Source organism: Opisthocomus hoazin, chromosome 6 (genome assembly GCF_030867145.1).
Source record: "Opisthocomus hoazin isolate bOpiHoa1 chromosome 6, bOpiHoa1.hap1, whole genome shotgun sequence".
NCBI classification, from domain to species: domain Eukaryota; kingdom Metazoa; phylum Chordata; class Aves; order Opisthocomiformes; family Opisthocomidae; genus Opisthocomus; species Opisthocomus hoazin.
In genome coordinates, this window is record NC_134419.1 from 11,210,221 (window position 1) to 11,231,092 (window position 20,872).

A 20,872-nucleotide genomic window follows, 5' to 3' on the forward strand; every position below is an offset into this window, starting at 1 on the left:
GAAAAAGCTAAAGAGATAAAAGTTTAGTGACCATCTGTGACGAAAGAACCTAAATAGCTTGCAAAGAAAGACTCAAGATTTAACTTTCCAATACCAACCTTCTACCTATATGCTCTTTGGTATGTTAAGTTGTTTTCGCCATCAAGAAAATCAAGAAGTAAATGATGTTTTCTCCATCAAGAAAATAAAGGAAATAAAAAACATTTATTTCCTGTAAATGTTTAATTCATTAATCCATATTTAGACATTAACATTTTCTCTCTACCACAAGCTGCACGACTCACCAAATTGGCACAAGAGAAATGCAACTTCAGCAGCCAGAACCAAGGACTAATAAAAGAAATAAAGTGATCCTGTAAAATCATTCACTGCTTACACAAAACCTAAATTAAGTTCATACATTCACCTCTAGATGTAAATTTTGTGATAATTGCTATTTTTCATTTCAACAAAACAGTTGAGAAATCGATAAAATAGTTCCAATATATTCTGACTTTTTTTTTAATATTTTCACTTTTTCGTTTCTCACAAAGTAAAAGCGCAGCAAAGAAAAGGAAAGATGGTAATTCCCAATTAAATCCTATTCTCAGGGCTAAAACATTACACCAAATTCATCGCTGCATTTTAAGCATTTCAGTTCAGTTAAGCAGAAATACACACCTTCAGACAGAAACTTCCAGGATGTAAGGATTTATTTTTAATACGGACTTGCTCTTTATTGAATTCAGAATTTTAACATCGGAAACAACCATCTAGTCCAGAAATTACAGGTGATTTGCTATAGGAGGGTTTAGGTAACACATAGAAACCCAGAGTAACCCCAGTGCAGCTTCTGAGGTTACTGCAGATTTCCATACATGCTAAGTGACATTTTAGACTTAACATCTTAAAGGGCCTTTTCTCATTTATATCATAAAAAAAGCAAGTCACAGGTAACACTCTTGGGTTTTTTCACTGTTATTAATTCCTCATTATCTGCTTAAATGAACTAGACTGACTTTTTTCTGCCTGTCATTTATTTTTATAGAAGTATTTATCTTTGAAACAAATTTAAACATTCGCTTGTTATTTATGTAAGAAAAACAGTGAGGTGGCTTACAGAGATGAGAACTATTAGAGGTTTGGCAAAAAAAAAACAAACCCACGTATCTTCAGAAAAAAAAAAAAGAAGGTTGTTTTCAGATGTGGTAAGTCTGTTGTCTTACTAGGAGATGAGCCCCCAGAGAAGTGCACTGCTTTGTTAACGTGGTGTTGGAAAAATTTCAGCTGGAGGTAAAGCAACTCAAGCCATACTCCCTCCCTTGCCTGAAGCTGTAAGAAGCTAGCCAGCATTTATGCCTAGTCTGCTTAAATTGCAATGTACAACTTGCTTTGAAAAAATAAAATCAATAGACATTATGCCTACTTATTTAAAAATCAATAGATGTTATAGATGAATAAAATATTCTTTTAATTTTCCCAATAATTGTAATTGAATATTTATAAGCCTCTCTACCCAAGTTTAACATTAAATGCAGATGTACATGGATCATTTAAATGTGTACTGGTTCTAGGAAGTAGAATCTGTACTGTAAAACAAACTATAAAGAATTATTTGTAAAAAAAAAAAAAAGACTACTAAAAAGTACTAAACCTTATTTTCAGTCTTAATAATTCAGGTTTTGCTAATTTCAACATAATTAAATAGCATTCCACTGCCTGTTCACTCCTAGAGAGATAACGAACAGGATATAAAAGGGATAAAGCAAATGACTTACAAAAACATAGTATTTCCAAAACAATATAGGGACCTCACTGCACAAATTTCCATTAATTTCAATGGAAAAAGTGGGAAATTAAGTTCATAGCACTGTCTGAAAATCTCCATCTGGGCTTTCCTTTATACCTAATAGGCTTTTATCTTCATAGATTCAGGTATTCTTATCAAAGTAAGTCAGTCTCCAGAGCCTGAGAAATGCAAGAAGCAAAAAAGGGCTGAAAACATCAAACAGGCAAATAAACAATATAACAGCAAAATACAGGAAAGGGAAATGAATCTGCCTACAATGCCAGTTAGCTGCCACGTGCAATACTGAGCAATGGAGCAAAGCAGAACTTACAAGTGCTTCCACATTCATTCTAGAAGTCTGCAAAATAAAATAAAAGTATATTTGGCATAAACTAACCACACTCTGTAGCAGGCATCCCATGCACCTGCCCACAGGAGGATAAGCTACAGGATAGTGTTGTCAGTATCTACTTCTTAGGAAGGACAGATCAAGATGAACAGGGAAGTGACTCTGTACATGAAGTTTACCAAAATAAAAATATTACAGAAGAAAAGCATCATGGAATCTCTTTGGGCAGGAATCCCAGACTGTAATAGCAAAAAATACAGTTCCAGGACTGTGCTACCAGCTCTGAGATCAGGACAGTGACAACAATCAGGAAGCATTAAATAAGGTTAGGGAAGCTGCAAAGTTAGGACAAGCCATGAGAATGGAAGATTTCGGTTGCCCACCCAGACTAGGCCAGGACCTCAATAGGAGAAGCAATAGGGAGAATATTTTGGATGCAGTCAAATAATTGCTTCCTGGAAGATCAGTCTGAACTTACTATATTGGATTTGTCTCCAGTCTTCTATATGCTTTTTAATTTTTAGTGTCCACAGCATGATTCTGTCTTGACTAACATGCAGCATTCCTCCTGGGCAGATGCCTTCACTCCCAAAAGGCTGATCAGCTCCTATTGCACCCAATTCCTTCTTTTTATAACATTATGTCATCCACACATGGGGGCTGCTAAGCTCTTGTCTACCAATTCCCACACACAGAGCTGGCAGGTATTACAGAGAATGTTATCGCAGAAATCTGTGTATATTATACATTCAGTGTCCTACTTGGCAACCTGCATTTGACTTCAAGCATATCCTCCCTTAAACATCCTACATCAGAAATCCATTTAACTGCATTTACCTACAGAATCTCCCACTATCACAATCAGCCTACGCTTATGCTTAGGGATCACGTCTGCTGCAGGAGCCTCCTCAGTACAGCAGGATACAGTGACATCACGTGGAAGATGGGTCTCGTCTAGACAAGACTGTGTCCACGCTTCCCAGCAGGTTGCCCTCTTTTTCCAAAAGGCACATCCTCAGCCGCAGCGCAGGGGCTGCCACAGTCAAGATGGGAGCACCCTACCATATCTCTGTAGGTCTCATCTATGAACCTCTCTACTCTCCAAGTTGTTCCAGCTCAGCTACTTTCAGCTTCACAGAGCAAACTCATTCTCTTAGTGCTGGGAGCTCCTTGAACTGCATGCACACATTGAAGACATGCTCCCTGACTATATAATCATGTATTTTGCAGTTTCTGCGTAACTGGAGAAATTCTCCACTTAGCCACTACATTTTTACTTGTATCTTGTGCTTAAAATAAAAATTAGTATTAGTTCAGCTGCTTCTTTGATTAAGATTACTCTCTTCCTACCCTATTCTACTTTTATTAATCAAATTAGAAATAAGTGAGATAACAAATCAAATATGCTTTTGGATATGTTTTGTTAGTTTGGGGTTTTTTTTTTCCTTTTAAATGCTGACTTCAGGCATTCTCTCTCTTTATTGATGACAGCCAACATTTTTGTTTGGTACTGTTTTCACTGTACAAATTAGAAATTTCTGTTACTTGCACTCCTGTATCTCTGAACAGGCCAAGAATTATCTGTAACCCATACGCTCAGACAGAAGGCTGGGTAATGTTTTAAGCCTTTTGAAGTTACATATAGAGGTAAAAAAAACAAATGCAGAAGATCAGAAATAAATTATTTTATTGTAGCAAAATTTTAGATAGGAAACCTCAAGATTTTCCATTAATTCCAGCATACAGTACATTAGTACATACTGCATCAGAGCAAACATGCAAACTTTCTGTAAATCCCTAGCAGTGTGAAGAATTTATTAGGTGAGGGGTCAACACAATGCCAGAATCAATATATAGGCAACTACTCATACACCCACGTAAGGCCAAACTACTACTGATTTCAAAAAGGACAGGGAGAAACTGTGAACAGTTCACTGAAGACAATGTACAGCTGGAGTGTGGAAAAAAAGCATGCAAGCTGTTAGGCAGTGTCAAGAACAGAATGGAACATAATATAGAAATTATTATAATGCTGTTAGCTCAGTCAGAAACACATCAGCAGCTATGACGCCATGTCTGGTTCTGGTCATGTCATTCACAAAGACAAAGCCCAGACTCCTAGCCAAGACAGCTAGCTACTATTCTTAAAATTCATTTTCCTATGTAATATACACTTGAGCCTGAAACTAGACAAAAACTCCAAGCACCACATTTAAGGAACATGTTTTCAGAAGAGAGGAAGTAACTTGAGAGGAAATATCTTGTCCTTCTAGCCAAAAAAAGAGAGGTAGCTTCAAAGGACTGCAGTGTGACAGCACAGGCGTTGAGCAGTGCTTTCCATAGTTCACCACAGGAGCATCTTCAGTTCATCTAAAAGAAATGAATATTCAAACGCTGGCAGCCATCATTCTAGCAAAAGTAGTATTTGGCTGCAGTGAGGACAGTCTGTTGGATTCACTGACTCAAATCAAGTGAGAATTCCCATGGAAGGAAAGCTACTCAGAACAAAGGACAATGCTGGCACAAGAAGGGATGCATACAAATGGGTGCATGTAGATGTCCTGGAAATGAAAATTTAAAGTTTAGAATTTTAAGAGGACCATGCCTCAGACACAGTAGCAATACAGATTAAGAAGTACCGACATTCTCTGTGGTCGTAAAGAGATACGACTGGATAATGCATATACATTATTCCATACATGTCTATATATACACACAAATTTCTATGAATACACAAAGAAATTCTGTTTTCCTGGGATAAATGGAAAGCTCACACATTTCAATTTGTACATACGCAAATAAAGAAATCAGAAGAGCAAATTTTGTCCCAATACACTGATGCAGCACAGAATGCAATAGTCTAACACCTTTTTTTACAGCTGACTTTTTTCTTTGGAAAACAAAAGGCTTATGTCCTGGGTTTGGCCAGGACAGGGTTAATTTTCACCGGACTCCAGGAAGGGGCACAGCCGGGGGGTGGGGGCTGACCCCACCTGGCCAAACAGAGCCCGGTATTCCATACCATGTGCCGTCACGCTGGGTTCCGGGGGGGGGGGCGGCGCGGCGGGAACTCTCTCGCGGCTCGGGAGCGTGCGGCGCTGGTGCGGTCCGAGAGAGCGGGTCTGTTTTTGTCGTGTTTTCTCCTTATCTGTATCGTTGTTGTTCCTGTTTCCCTCTGTTTGCTGTTCTGTTAAACTGCCCTTATCCCGACCCACCAGTTTCTGCCTCTTTCTTTCCATTCTCCTCCGCACGCCGGCGGGAGGAGGGGCGGCCGCGTGGCGCTTTTGTTGCCAGCAGCAGCCGAAACCAAAACATTAAATTGGCGCCCAAGCATGGGGCGGGGATAACGGCAGGGCTGAGCAGCGGGTGTTAAAACAGCTTTCTTAGATTTTGTTAAATTTTGTTATACGCGTTTTTTCTGTGTTAAACAGTCGCCGGTAAAAATGTTTCTGTCTTGGATCACATGGTTGTGGTTTTTGAATCCGTATTTGCTGTACTTGTTCCCTGTGGTGATGTTCATTACCTCGGGCAAAAGGATCAGGATTATGATTTTACTGTACTGTACGATGTCGACTTATGACATGATAGCATCACTGTGTATGAAATTAGGCTTGTATTTGCATGCGGCACTGCGGTCATTTCCGTACCTCGGATCCTATGTCTTAGAATTCGTGAATAATCAAACCCAGCCAGTGGGGAAAACCGGAGGGGATACCTTCCCCCACTCTTTCGCCCCCCCTCTCTGCTTCAGGCCAGTCCTAACGGCTTTTGATAATTTCGAGTACCCGGCTTTTGATAATTTCGAGTACCCGTGGGATGCTCAGGCCAGCACTCTCCTTTTGTTATGCCTCCTGAATGGGTTTTGGGTTTTGTTTAGGGTTAAGCAAGTCGTTAAGAACATCGTGCAGAGACCTGCCCCGGGGCTGGATAGCTGTGAGTGGCTGGGTGTGTGGGACAGCATGGGCAGGTGTCGAGAGCAGTGGGCACCTGCGGTGTGTTTTAAACTCACCCCTGAACAAATACAGAATCCGGACAATCTGGTAAAATATCTGAAAAAAGTGTGCTGCCACCCTGGGAACTCCAGAAAGACACAAATCACCACAATGTGCTGGGGTCTGGCCCATGCCTACCGAGCCCTGTTCAACACTGTTCAGTGCCTTAAAGGGGAAAGGGGGAGAAGCGAAGCGGCAGGCACTGTGACTGGCGCTGCCCCCCCAGCCGGCCCTGCAGCCCCTCCAACCCAGCAGGCAGTCACAGCCCCCCCGACCAGCACCACCGCTGCCACAGCTGCAGGGTCTGCCTCAGTTTCCCCAGCGGGCACAGCAGCGGCTCCAGCCCCAGCTCCAGCCGCAGGTAGCGCGGCTGAGCCCAGTGACCAACCTGTGCCAGTAGCAGTCGCCCCCGTAAAACTAAAGAAAGACGCAAAGAGAGCAGATCGCTCCGGGAGGGATGACGATGAGCCAGGGTCATCGCAGGAGATAGAGACAGAGATCATCACCCGGTCCCTGTCCCTGGGCGAGCTGCGAGACATGCGGAAAGATTTCAGCCGCCACCCAGGCGAGCACATTGCCACCTGGCTGCTGCGGTGCTGGGATAAAGGGGCCAGCAGCTTGGAATTAGAGGGCAAGGAAGCCAAGCAGCTGGGATCCCTGGCCAGGGATGGGGGCATTGACAAGGCCATTGGGAAAAAGGAACAAATCCTCAGCCTCTGGAGGAGACTTCTGTCAGGCATGAGGGAGAGGTACCCCTTCAGTGACAATTTTGTATGTCATCCTGGCAAGTGGACCAATATGGAAAAGGGTATTCAGTACTTGAGGGAATTAGCTGTGCGGGAGCTGGTTTACTGTGACACAGACGATGAGCAGGTACCCACAGACCCAGATGAACTCCAGTGCTCACAATCCATGTGGAGGAAGTTTGTGCGGAGCGCACCATCCTCAAATGCCAACTCACTGGCAATAGTAGACTGGAAAGGTAAAGAGGCACCAACAGTGGATGAGGTGGCTGTCAGGCTCCGGCAATATGAGGAAAGTCTCTCTTCCTCCCTTGTCTCAGCTGTGGAGAAACTGGTCAAGTGACTAGACAGGAATATGTCCTACTCCCCACCTGTACGGGCCAGTGTCTCAGCTATTAGGGGCAAGCGTTTCTCTGCTCAGGAGAGGGAATACAGAGGCTATACACCCCGGGGCACCCTGTGGTTCTACCTGCGTGACCACGGAGAGGACATGAGGAAGTGGGATGGAAAACCCACCTCAAGTCTAGAGGCACGAGTATGTGAGTTGCGAGGTAAAACAATCACAAAAGGGGATTCTGTTAGGAAAAATGCTGCTCCAGTTTCCAGAAGCCAGCTCTCCAGACCAGGTAGACAGTTTGACCTTGATTCCGATCCTCTGGAGGGGACCTCCAAGTCATTTTTACAGCAGGTGAGCAGCAAATTCTCTGACGAGGATTAGAGGGGCCCTGCCTCCAGCCAGGTGGAGGAAAGGGACAACTGTGTTTATTGGAGAGTGTGGATTCGGTGGCCTGGCACGTCAGATCCACAAGAGTATAAAGCTCTAGTGGACACTGGTGCACAGTGTACTTTAATGCCATCAGATTTCAAAGGGTCAGAGTCCATTTGCATTTCGGGAGTGACAGGGGGGTCCCAAGAGCTGAGTGTACTGGAGGCTGAAGTGAGCCTCACTGGGCAGGACTGGCAGAAGCACCCCATTGTAACCGGCCCCAAGGCGCCGTGCATCCTTGGGACAGACTATCTTAGGAGAGGCTATTTCAAGGACCCAAAGGGGTATCGGTGGGCTTTTGGCATAGCTGCTGTGGAGACGGAAGAAATTAAACAGCTGTCCATTTTGCCTGGTCTCTCGGAGGATCCTTCCGTTGTGGGGTTGCTGAGGGTTGAAGAACAACAGGTGCCAATCACAACCACAACGGTGCACCGGCGACAGTATCGTACCAACCGAGACTCCCTTCTCCCCATTCATCAACTGATCCACCAGGTGGAGAATCAAGGAGTGATCAGCAAAACTCACTCACCCTTTAATAGTCCCATATGGCCAGTGAGAAAATCTACTGGAGAGTGGAGACTGACAATAGACTACGGTGGCCTGAATGAAGTCACACCACCGCTGAGTGCTGCCGTGCCAGACATGCTAGAACTTCCATATCAGCTGGAGTCAAAGGCAGCCAAGTGGTACGCTACAATTGACATTGCTAATGCATTCTTCTCCATCCCTTTGGCAGCAGAGTGCAGGCCACAGTTTGCTTTCACCTGGAGGGGCATCCAGTACACCTGGAATCGACTGCCCCAGGGGTGGAAACACAGTCCCACCATTTGCCATGGACTAATCCAGACTGCACTGGAAAAAGGTGAAGCTCCAGAACATCTGCAGTACATCAATGACATCATTGTATGGGGTGACACAGCGGAGGAAGTTTTGGAGAAAGGGGAGAAAATAGTTCAGATCCTTCTGAAAGCCGGTTTCACCATTAAGCAAAGTAAAGTCAGGGGACCTGCACAAGAGATCCAGTTTCTAGGAATAAAATGGCAGGATGGGCGCCGTCAAATCCCAGTGGATGTCATCAACAAAATAGCAGCTATGTCCCCACTAACCAGCAAAAAGGAAGCACAGGCCTTCCTGGGTGTTGTGGGTTTTTGGAGGATGCACATCCCAGGTTACAGCCAAATTGTAAGTCCTCTGTACCACGTGACCCGGAAGAAGAATGATTTTGAATGGGGCCCTGAGCAACGACAGGCATTTGAACAGATTAAACGGGAGATAGTTCATGCCGTAGCCCTTGGTCCAGTCTGGTCAGGGCAAGATGTTAAAAACGTGCTCTACACCGCAGCCGGGGAGAATGGCCCAACCTGGAGTCTCTGGCAGAAAGCACCAGGGGAGACTCGAGGTCGACCCCTGGGGTTCTGGAGCTGGGGATACAAAGGATCTGAGGCCCGCTATACTCCCACTGAAAAAGAGATTCTGGCAGCATATGAAGGCGTTCAAGCTGCTTCAGAAGTGGTCGGCACTGAAAGCACAGCTCCTCCTAGCACCACGATTGCCAGTCCTGGGCTGGATGTTCAAAGAGAGGGTCCCCTCTACGCATCATGCCACCGATGCTACGTGGAGTAAGTGGGTCGCACTGATCACCCAGCGTGCCCGAATGGGAAACCCCAGTCGCCCAGGAATTCTGGAGGTAATCATGGACTGGCCAGAAGGCAAAGATTTTGGAGCATCGCTAGAGGAGGAGGTGACACGTGCTGAAGAGGCCCCACTGTATAACCAGCTGCCAGAAGATAAGAAACAGTATGCCCTGTTCACGGATGGGTCCTGTCGCATTGTGGGGAAGCAGCGGAGGTAGAAGGCTGCTGTATGGAGCCCTGCACGACAAGTCGTGGAAACGGCTGAGGGAGAAGGTGAGTCCAGCCGGTTTGCAGAGGTGAAAGCCATCCAGCTGGCTTTAGACATTGCCAGTCGAGAGAATTGGCCAGTGCTCTATCTTTACACCGACTCTTGGATGGTGGCCAGTGCCTTGTGGGGGTGGCTGCAGCAATGGAAGAAGAACAACTGGCAGCGCAGAGGCAAACCTATCTGGGCTGCCCCATTGTGGCAAGATATTGCTGCCCGGCTAGAGCAGTTGGTTGTAAAAGTCCGTCACGTGGACGCCCACGTCCCTAAGAGTCGGGCCACTGAAGAACATCAAAACAACCACCAGGCAGATCAGGCTGCTAAGATTGAAGTGGCTCAGGTGGATCTGGACTGGCAACATAAGGGTGAACTCTTTATAGCTCGGTGGGCCCATGACACCTCGGGCCACCAAGGAAGAGACGCGACATACAGATGGGCTCGTGACCGAGGGGTGGACTTGACCATGGATACCATCGCACAGGTTATCCATGAATGTGACACATGCACTGCAATCAAGCAAGCCAAGCGGGTAAAGCCTCAGTGGTATGGAGGACGATGGCTAAAATATAAATATGGGGAGGCTTGGCAGATTGACTACATCACACTGCCACAAACCCGCCAAGGCAAGCGCTATGTACTCACAATGGTGGAGGCCACCACCGGATGGCTGGAAACCTACCCTGTACCCCATGCCACCGCCCGGAATACCATCCTGGGCCTGGAAAAACAAGTCCTGTGGCGACATGGCACTCCCGAAAGAATTGAGTCGGACAACGGGACTCATTTTCGCAACAGCCTCATAGACACCTGGGCCAAAGAACACGGTATTGAGTGGGTGTATCACATCCCCTACCATGCACCAGCCTCTGGAAAGATCGAACGTTACAATGGGCTGCTAAAAACCACTTTGAGGGCAATGGGGGGTGGGACTTTCAAAAACTGGGATACTCATTTAGCAAAGGCCACCTGGTTGGTTAACACCAGAGGGTCCACCAACCCAGCTGGTCCTGCCCAGTCAAAACCTCAGCGCCCCGTAGAAGGGGATAAAGTCCCTGTAGTGCACATGCGGAACATGTTAGGGAAGACAGTTTGGGTTAGTCCTGCCTCGGGCAAAGGCAAGCCCGTCCGCGGGATAGCTTTTGCTCAAGGACCTGGGTGTACCTGGTGGGTAATGCAGAAGGATGGCGAAGTCCGATGTGTACCTCATGGGGATTTGATTTTGGGCGAGAATAGTCCATAAATAAATTGTACAAAGTTAATTGTTAAATAACCCTGTCACTGTCTGTTATCACTGTTATAATTGTTATATGTTGTACCAGTAGTAGCATAGTAAGAATCGTCCAGATTAAAGAAGGATGGACTTTTCTCGATGAAAACCTAGCAGAGCACAGCGATGATGGAACTGGACCTGGTTTTCAACAACTGGCATCCAGCAACTTCATCAAGATCAACATCTCCTGCAGACTGTGGGCACGGGCCGCACCAAATACATCAGCCGTGAGCTCCGGATGCAGCAAGTGACCGCCCATCACCACACATCACCTCTCCTGCCACAGAAGACCATTACGACAGATGGAGCCTGAAGTCATGGATTAAATGAACTCAACGGACACTTTAGAGTGATGATCCATAGACTAAGGGAATGATATCTGGAGACAGGAGAAGTGGTGGTGATCAACTGGACAATGAGGGACCTCAGCATGACGTAGATGGTATGGAATAAGGGGTGGATAATGTCCTGGGTTTGGCCAGGACAGGGTTAATTTTCACCAGACTCCAGGAAGGGGCGCAGCCGGGGGGTGGGGGCTGACCCCACCTGGCCAAACAGAGCCCGGTATTCCATACCATGTGCCGTCACGCTGGGTTCCGGTGGGGGGAGCGGCGCGGCGGGAACTCTCTCGCGGCTCGGGAGCGTGCAGCGCCGGTGCGGTCCGAGAGAGCGGGTCTGTTTTTGTCGTGTTTTCTCCTTATCTGTATCGTTGTTGTTCCTGTTTCCCTCTGTTTGCTGTTCTGTTAAACTGCCCTTATCCCGACCCACCAGTTTCTGCCTCTTTCTTTCCATTCTCCTCCGCACGCCGGCGGGGGGAGGGGCGGCCGCGTGGCGCTTTTGTTGCCGGCAGCAGCCGAAACCAAAACAGCTTAGAAGCCACAGGTTTCTGGAATGCATTTTCTAGATGTGCAATTTATGGAGACATTCAAAAATGGCCTACAGTGTATACAGCAGGCAAACTGTGAAAGCTTAGCACAAGAGGAATTTCCGTAATCTGCTTAAGGACAGGATTTTTTTAGTGACAACATGGCTGCTGCTATATGCCTGTGTTTCTCTGCACTAAGCCTGTTTGCTTTTTGTTTTCTGTTTAGTTTGATTCTCTCGGGGGGATTAATTGTTTTTTGCTTTTTTGCCTTCATGGTAGGGTCGCTTTATTATTTGATTTTACGGCTGCCATTGTCATTTTCTGTGGGAACACTGTTTTGTTTGTTTTGTGGCTCATCTTCAGTGAATCCTCTCTAGTTACACACAACGTTTTTGGCTTTTTACTCCACTCTGTTAGTACAGTGTGCTACAAGTCACCATATGAGAGATTAGCTGCAAGGCTGTTGGCTCCAGTTTTCAGCAAGTGAAGACTACAGAACGATCTGTCTGCTGCTGATACACTGAGGTCCCACCTGAGAAACTTCTTCAGCCACAAACGTGTCGTTTGGGATGGATGGAGCTAAATCACTCTGCATTTTCACAAGAAGATGCACTCCAGAACTAGAAGTCAAATTGCTGAAGAAGACACTGTGGATCAGAATATTTTCCAGCAGAAGAAAGAGCTACCAAGAATCTAAAGGTCTTCTCATTCAACTGCATTCCACCAGCAACTATCAGGAGCAGTTATTTCACGTTTTCGCATCTCTAAACAATACAATAAGGCTTTCACCACTGAAAAAAGAATTTGCACCTTTATGTTAATCAATGAAACTATTTACTTTAATTTTGACTTGGTTATTGAATTTCGTATTACACATACTTATGACATGGACTTTGGAAATACACTGGTTGATTAATGTCCACCATTAATACTGCAATAAAAGGAGAGTGTGACAGTTCTCTCCTGATCAACTTCTGGAGATAAAGATGCAAGCTTTATAAACTTAGAAAAGATTATTTCAGATCTTCTAACACTGATTGCTGCTGTTAATGCATCAGCATCTCGTATTACTTGTAAAATTTAAAATTCTATGTACTTTGGAGAAAGTTCCACTTTGTCCACCACCAGGGAACAAAGGAAGTCTATGCAGTATCTGGCTATTCTTTTGGTATTAGCTTGTTATTATGACTTGTACATCGGAAGGTAACCTCCCACGTCCAAAAATCAATTTCTTGTAAAATTACATCACTGATTGGCAGTTTTTCCCCACTTTTGTCCTCTGCAATGTTTTTCTCTGTTGAAAGTTCAACTTGTGTTTAGCAAGTGTTCTTATTCAATATTTTGCTGTCAGTAGAGTTGTTATCTCTTACCTGCAACCAGGAGTTACAATCATAATCCCAGTGGCATATTGGCTGCCCTTACAAATCACAACGAATTTTTTCCCATTGTTTTGAGAGTGTCCTTGAGGAACAGCGTAAGTGGTCTTATTTCTCAGTTAATTGTCAAACTGCCTGCAAACCAGGCTATGGTCAAGCTATTGAGAGTGGTCAGGTAAGGACAGGACACAAAGCTGCCACATCTCAGTTCAGATGCGGTAGCTAGCCACGTGCACAGCTACAAGTCCATCACAAGCCTTACTTACATTATAGAGTCCATCCAGCGGAGGGCTAAGTAGCTGATCAGGGGACTGGAGCATCTCTTCTGCGAGTAAAAGCTGAGGGAGCTGGGCTTGTTCACCCTGAAGAAGAGAAGGCTGAGAGGGGACCTTATAAATGCCTACAAATATCTGAAGGGTGGGTGTCAGGAGGATGGGGCCAGACTCTTTCCAGTGGTGCCCAGTGACAGGACAAGGGGCAATGGGCACAAACTGAAGCATAGGAAGTTCCGTATGAACATGAGGAAGAACTTCTTCACTCTGAGGGTGACGGAGCACTGGAACAGGCTGCCCAGAGAGGCTGTGGAGTCTCCTTCTCTGGAGATATTCAAGACCCACCTGGACAAGGTCCTGTGCAGCCTGCTCTGGGTGACCCTGCTTCGGCAGGGGGGTTGGACTAGATGACCCACAGAGGTCCCTTTCAACCTGTAACATTCTGTGATTATCTTCATTAACTTTCTGAACACTCGCCTGCTCTGGTGAGTTCATCTGATGTTAAAAGCTGACTTCTGTTTCTAATTGTTCTGAGGTTGGAATCCCATGAAATTTACAGCTATGTCTTTAATCTTCCAGACCAAAATAGTACAGATTAATTTTTACCTGGATCAAAAACACAAGACCTTATTCACATTAGTAATGTTAGCACTTTTCTTCTAATGTTAGTACTAATGTTTGTAGTTTTCTTGTTGAGCTAATACTGTACATTGTCCCCTTATGATAGTTCTACTTCTATAGTCAGTCCTGTGGCATTAGGTATATTGTATGATACATGTTCTGTTTCTGACTTGACACTCATACTTTTAGTTTAAAATTTTCATGTGCTGATCTCCATATTATGATTTTGTATTTCTGCAAGACTACTCATATAGCTGTTAACATGAGTTCTTTAAGGAATTATGATTCACATTCTGCTATCTCTTACTCTATTTAACATGTGTCAAAATAAATAGTAGAAAAATCCTTTTTAATGCAAAAGAATATCTGCATGGATATTGCACAAATCTTTATCAACTGAAATACTATTTGAAGATTTCCATTCCAAAGCAATTACCACTTCTGCAGAAGAAAGCAGCTGATGAAACAGGGGGCGAAAAAGATCAGCACTTAATCCATTATCACATCCCAGTAATGCTAATCTAGGTGTAAGATTAATTTGAACTTCAAACATATTAAAGCAACAAAATAAGACTGGCTTCCTGAAATGTTCAAAAGACAGTATATCCATATGATCAGATTCAACATTTACTGAAACCTTTCGTCCATAATACGCATTTGAAACCAACTCTTTCAGCTTATAATTTATCTCAAAAGTTTAGTAAAAGATAATACAAATAGATGACGTATAGAAGCATTTACAAGATCCAAACAGGGATTTTAATATGGGAAACAAAATTTAACCATTAACTAATGTCATCTTCTCTGACAGGGCAATTAAAAGACAAGGAACATATTTCCAAAGCAATCCCTTCAGTATTTCTCTCATATAAACTTATAAAATTATTTGGAAGTAGCGTTTTGTTTGTTTCTGTCTTTGGTTTTTCTGTTCTTTTTAAGTCCATGCTTTTCCCTAAGAACTTGACAGCTACTTGATAATTCAATTCTAAAAAAATTTGGTTTAGGCTGCCTGATCTTAGCAGTTGTGTGTAATATTTCTGAAGTCATTTTTCCAAACACAATAATTCAATAACCTATCAGCTTATTTCACAGTGGTAATGGTGAATAACCTCTAACTATCTGACTACAGTTAAATCTAAAGTTCACTGGTTTCAAATTTGCTAGTTTTTCATTTTGGTTTCACTGGCTTTGATTCCTGCTCAGTTTATAAAGGTGAACACTGCTTAGCAGATTCTGACAGATACCTTTTGTTATTTGGGATTGCAAACTGCTCAGTTTACCTACCCTTGACACAAAAATGCATTTCAGTGTAACAAGAATTAACATTGTGTATAAAGATTCCGATGTGAAGGCACAGCAAGACTGTGGAATTCACTGTCCTCTTCCTGCCTCTACCATTTTGTGTCCCTTAACATGAGCTCTCATATTGCCCAGCCAGTACTGAAACGTAGGTATTTTTAAACGCTACATATATTAGAAGACCAAAGTCTCATTCGCTATTCTCCGTTTCAGACTCACATATACCAAAATCTAGGTCAAAATCTTTTGCTAATGTTTTCCTTGAGTTTGGTTTACCTTCTGCTAGCAAAAACAGAAAACAATTTTTACATTTCCAGCACAAAGTAAATTTATGTGGGGGGAGGAGTGCATCTTTTTGATCCTAGTTGTCCTTGGTTTAACATTTGAAATTCATTATTTTCATATTACCTCAGTTTTAATTAAAATACATATCCTCTGAATTTGATTTAAAATTTTTAACCTTTCAAAACTAATATGCTCAAATGCTATGAATGTTTATCTCTACCTTATTGTGCTCTCAGCTGTATTCATGAACTTGAGAGTTACTTTGACTCCATTGTCTACATTTTCAAAGTACAAGTATTTAAGATACCCTCCAGTTGGATTAATCTTTACTCCATTCAAGGAATTAAGCACAGTCTTTTGCTACAACTTAAAATATATTTACAGATATTTTTATACTTTGTCTGCATCATTTTCCATTTTCTGTTTCAATGTGGGTGTCCGGTTGTTATGAATCATTTTAGGACTAAGCAAATTAGCAACAACACAGCTACCAAACGAAAGATTCAGAGGCAAAAGAAGGAGGAATAATTATTTAACAGTAAAGTGAATGTTATTTCAAACAGATCAAAAAAAGATATCTTGTCCAACTATATCTATTTGCATGGTTGAAAGACTGTGGGAGCAAAAACAAGAAGATTTTAAGAGGCACGTTAAGTAAAAGCCTATAGTATTGCTCAAACTGTTCCAAGATATTGTGCTGAAAACTAATTTCTAGCCATAACACCAACTATCCATCACTGTTACACTAATAAAAGAGTTAGAATGTACCCTCAGCAAGTTTGCTGATGACACCAAACTGGGAGGAGTGGTAGATACACCAGAAGGCTGTGCTGCCATTCGGTGAGACCTGGATAGGCTGGAAAGTTGGGCAGAGAGGAATCTGATGAGGTTCAACAAAGGCAAATGCAGGGACCTGCACCTGGGGAGGAACAACCCCATGCATCAGTACAGGCTTGGGGTGGACCTGCTGGAGAGCAGCTCTGTGGAGAGGGACCTGGGTGTCCTTGTGGACGACAGGTTAACCATGAGCCAGCAGTGTGCCCTGGCTGCCAAGAAAGCCAATGGAATCCTGAGGTGCATCAAGAAGAGTGTGGCCAGCAGGACGAGCGAGGTTCTCCTTCCCCTCTACACTGCCCTGGTGAGGCCTCATCTGGAGTACTCTGTCCAGTTCTGGGCTCCCCACTTCAAGAAAGATGAGGAGCTACTGAAGAGAGTCCAGCAGAGGGCTACAAGGATGGTGAGGGGAATGGAACATCTCCCCTACGAGGAGAGGCTGAGGGAGCTGGGCTTGTTCAGCCTGGAGAAGAGAAGGCTGAGAGGGGACCTTATAAATGCCTACAAATATCTGAAGGGTGGGTGTCAGGAGGATGGGGCCAGACTCTTTCCAGTGGTGCCCAGTGACAGGACAAGGGGCAATGGGCACAAACTGAGGCACAGGAAGTTCCGTATGAACATGAGGAAGAACTTCTTCCCTCTGAGGGTGACGGAGCCCTGGAACAGGCTGCCCAGGGAGGCTGTGGAGTCTCCTTCTCTGGAGATATTCAAGACCCACCTGGACAAGGTCCTCTGCAGCCTGCTCTGGGTGACCCTGCTTCAGCAGGAGGGTTGGACTAGATGACCCACAGAGGTCCCTTCCAAACCCTACCGTTCTGTGATTCTGTAAAAAGGATTTTATTCTACTTAGCTTTTTTAAAATTGACTCACATGCAAGACTAAAAGTGGCAGAGAATGTGAGACATGGCTGACATTTTTGAAAGAATCCGTATTCATTTCAATAGTTACAGAAGGTTTTTTCCCCTGTATTTGTGTAGCATAATACAGTCCTTAAACCCGCTTGTTACACAAATATTAAATAGGAATTTCATTTTTTTGAGAGTTCTATTAGAACTGACTCAGCAATCTCAAACTGCTTGAGCGCTTGCAGCTTTCACATACAATTTGGGTCACCCATCCTTCCCCCTCCTAACAGCAACTTGTTTCACACTAGACGACTGTAAATTTATGCCAGTCCTGGGTTCATGAAAACAAACAGCATTCATTTCTTTTTTTTTTTTTTTTTTTTTTTTTACACAATTAAAAGCCAAATCAACCAATTCCATACACACAATCAAAGACCCAAAAGCCCAGCCCACATACAAAGGTAGCCTATTTTTATTTTTACAGCTAAATAGCTTTCTGTATTTTTTTTTTCAGGAGAGCAGGGGGCTCTTGAAATACCAAAGGGAATTATTTTAATGCTTTCTCAAATCTGCCTCCTAGGAGGTTAGAAGTACTAATTCTTCAGCAAGAATACTTGGGGAAAAATTGAGTTGGCTGGCTGGGAAAAAAAAAATGCAACCATTCCATTTAAAATATCATTTCTCCTCTCAAGTGGTCAGGTTTCATTTGCACAATGCACCCTGCTGCCATTAATTTAGCGGCCCTCTAATCAAGCTCACTTCCTGAAAGAAAAGTGGAGATTATTGAAATGATTGTTATTAAACTCCAAAGTTTTCAGAAAATAGAAGAAACTTACGTATGAAGCCTCTTTTCAATTCCCATTATACAACATGCACAGTTCTGTGATGCTGTTTGACTTCGCCTGCAGAACAACTAGGATCGGCGCACTGTGGCTTAAGGATAAGCAAGGAATAATGAAGGGAGGCAAAGCCCTCTGGTGAGAAGGCTGTAATTTGCCTACAATGGGGAATTTTTGGAAGTTCAAAAATAAAAATAAAAATATGTAGTCGTTTCTGGAAATACTCTCACCTGATACCAGTGACCAGCGCATAAAGAGACCCAAGAAACCAGAGTTTTCAAGAACCCAAGACAGCAATACTAGCCTCCTTTGTTTAAAATATCAGTGTCTATATTAAGGGCATTTAAATTCATTTTACTTCAGGAAGAAACTAGGTCACCTGAGGATTAGGGAATAAATGAATGGAAGCCATACACCAACCACTTAAACAGTAAGAAAACACAGCAGTTTCTAGTTGAAAGGTGAAGTTAGTAAAACTTTGTTAGCATTATACTGTCTGCCAGAAAAACACAAGCAAGGAATGGAAATCGCTTCATCCAGTGATTTACCTAGTAAAGACCAAGAAAACTACTGCCTCTTGGAAAGAAGTCAAAAATAGAAAGAAGTTACATGCCATGCAGTAACCAGACTAACCTTCCCTGAAGTCATTGCAACTTTACCTCAAATGCTATTTTGTCTGATTTTTTTTTTAACCAAAAAAAAAATCTGATTATCTTGTGGTACACGAATGCTACACAAAAAGATGAAGTTCTTTGTGCAAGTTCTGCCCAAAACTTCTCTCATTCCACTGCCTTCAATTTTATGCAAGTTACGTGAGGGCTAGCTTTCAAGAAATCATTCTTTTCAAAAAGTAAGAGTTAAGTACATATAAAACTGGCAGTTCCCAGCAACAGCACATGAAGTATCTCTCAGCTCGCCATTTAGACATGTAACTGGATTTTTGTACCTGGCTACAATTGCCTCCCCATCGCTATGAAAAAGAAGGACTTCTCTTACAGTACCATGTTTAGGTAACGCATTTCACCAAGACTGCTGCAATCCACAGAACGAGGCAAGGTACAAGCTATTCCTCTTGATTCATGGTAAATCAATATTACGTTTCCAGCACCACACAACTAAATTACATCTATTGTGTCTGCTGCTGAAAGCTATGTAAGGGCACAGTTTTTCTTTAGTATTTCATTTTTATCAGTCCCAATGGTACTACGTTGTATTCCATGTTATATTACGCCTTAACAAAAATGATTTTACTACATCACTCCATCATCCATCTAAACTTAATCAAGCACAACATTGCTTTCTAAGAGTCTACAGTAGCCTCATGTCCCTGAGGGGCTTCCTTCATGGTAGCCACTTTGGAAGAAAAATATCAGCTCAGCACCGTCAAACTATCAAAATTTACGAGAAGCAGTCACCAGCACACAGAAAAACTGTCCCCAAGCATACATTATTAAAAAAATATTTAATATTTGCCCATTTTACTATGACAGATTTTGGGTGCTATTTCATAAATAAATGTTTTAAGACACAAGTTGAACGGAACTACCAGATGTAAATTTGGCCCACAGAGTTCTAAGGTAGGGCCTGCCAAAACAGTCAACAAGCTAAGAACATAAAGCTGCATGACATTCATATTTAAGAAAGAGAAGATAAAACCTAGAAAAACAAATAGTAAGTGACTGGAAACCAGAATGAACTGTCAGCCCACAGCCTTTACAATCCTCACATCACTCTGAAATGGAAAACCACCCATGTCCTTGTTCAAGTCGCCTCCAATCTTTTTCTTGCCCTTCCATCATCACAATCCTTTCCTCTGGCCTTTAAATTTATCCTCATTGTTAAAGTTTTTTATGATCCTAACCCCCTCCCAACAGGCACCCAACAATTAGCCCCCACAGGGGGATCTCTTTTCTAGTCGGTACACATTCTTCCACCTTGAACAAATTGTCCACTATAATTATGAAAAATAAAGCTAAATTACACACATTTTTACAGAGGAGGAGATCACTACATATACCTAAAGATAAAAAGCAGCATAATATTGGGAATATTTTGCAATAGTCTGAGAGCCACAAATTTCCTGGGCAGGAGATGACCGCGGGTTTGGCTTGTTGTATTTCCAACCAGTGTAGCCTAGAGTCATTACCAGTACGTACAAGCCACAGCTCACAGAATAAATGGAGCAGAAAGGACTTTATTCATGGGCTACACTAACCCACCCCAACGACATCTGATATAATTTCATCTTTTTGGCTGCCAATACAAGTGACATTTATTAGCCTATGCTGATATAAAACAAGTGATAAATGTCAAAGTCAATTAATATTTCCACATTTTCATGAAAGTAATTTAAAAGTAATTATATCAGGTTACAGTTGTTTAAGCTATGCCATACACAATAGGCAGTAATTATATTCATCCTCATTCCTAACATGATTTTATCACACTAATATCCAAGAGCTTTTTGGAAAAAGAAACCTTTGGCTACAAAAGCATCTGTTGTGCTAATGCAGTCTGATGTAAAAGGACCACTGGCATTAGCAAAATGAGTCATTTATAGATTTGACAGAAGACAGGTAAAAACAAAGTTGAACCGCTTTCCATCAGAGAATTACTTGTTTGTATTCAAGGGCAAAGTGCTGCTAACTTCAGAGGCCTGATTTTAATGATATATATCTGATCTCCACAGAGAAATAAGAATACAAACCTATAAATGCAGTAATTTATTTAAGAAAGAAGAAATTCATTAAACTGACAGCAATGACTATGTCAGGATGTCCTGCATAGAAAGCAGAAGAATTAAATTATTTATTCACTATAGTATGAAGAGCCTGCAGTAGAACACTTCA

At 43.0% G+C, this 20,872-nt stretch overlaps 1 protein-coding gene across 14 annotated transcripts in view; it reads right to left on the bottom strand.

The window, feature by feature from the left end:
* Positions 1-20,872, bottom strand: part of MAST2 (microtubule associated serine/threonine kinase 2) — a 205,324-nt gene that overhangs the window by 125,506 nt on the left and 58,946 nt on the right. For 3 of the 14 annotated variants that reach the window (XM_075424580.1, XM_075424579.1, XM_075424577.1), the window contains exon 4: positions 13,295-13,405. The exons of 10 other annotated variants lie outside the window; for them this stretch is intronic. In XM_075424580.1, coding sequence (XP_075280695.1) covers positions 13,295-13,405 — 111 coding nt within the window. The remainder of the gene's footprint in view (positions 1-13,294; positions 13,406-20,872) is intronic. One more of the 14 variants, XM_075424578.1, reaches the window with a different exon arrangement.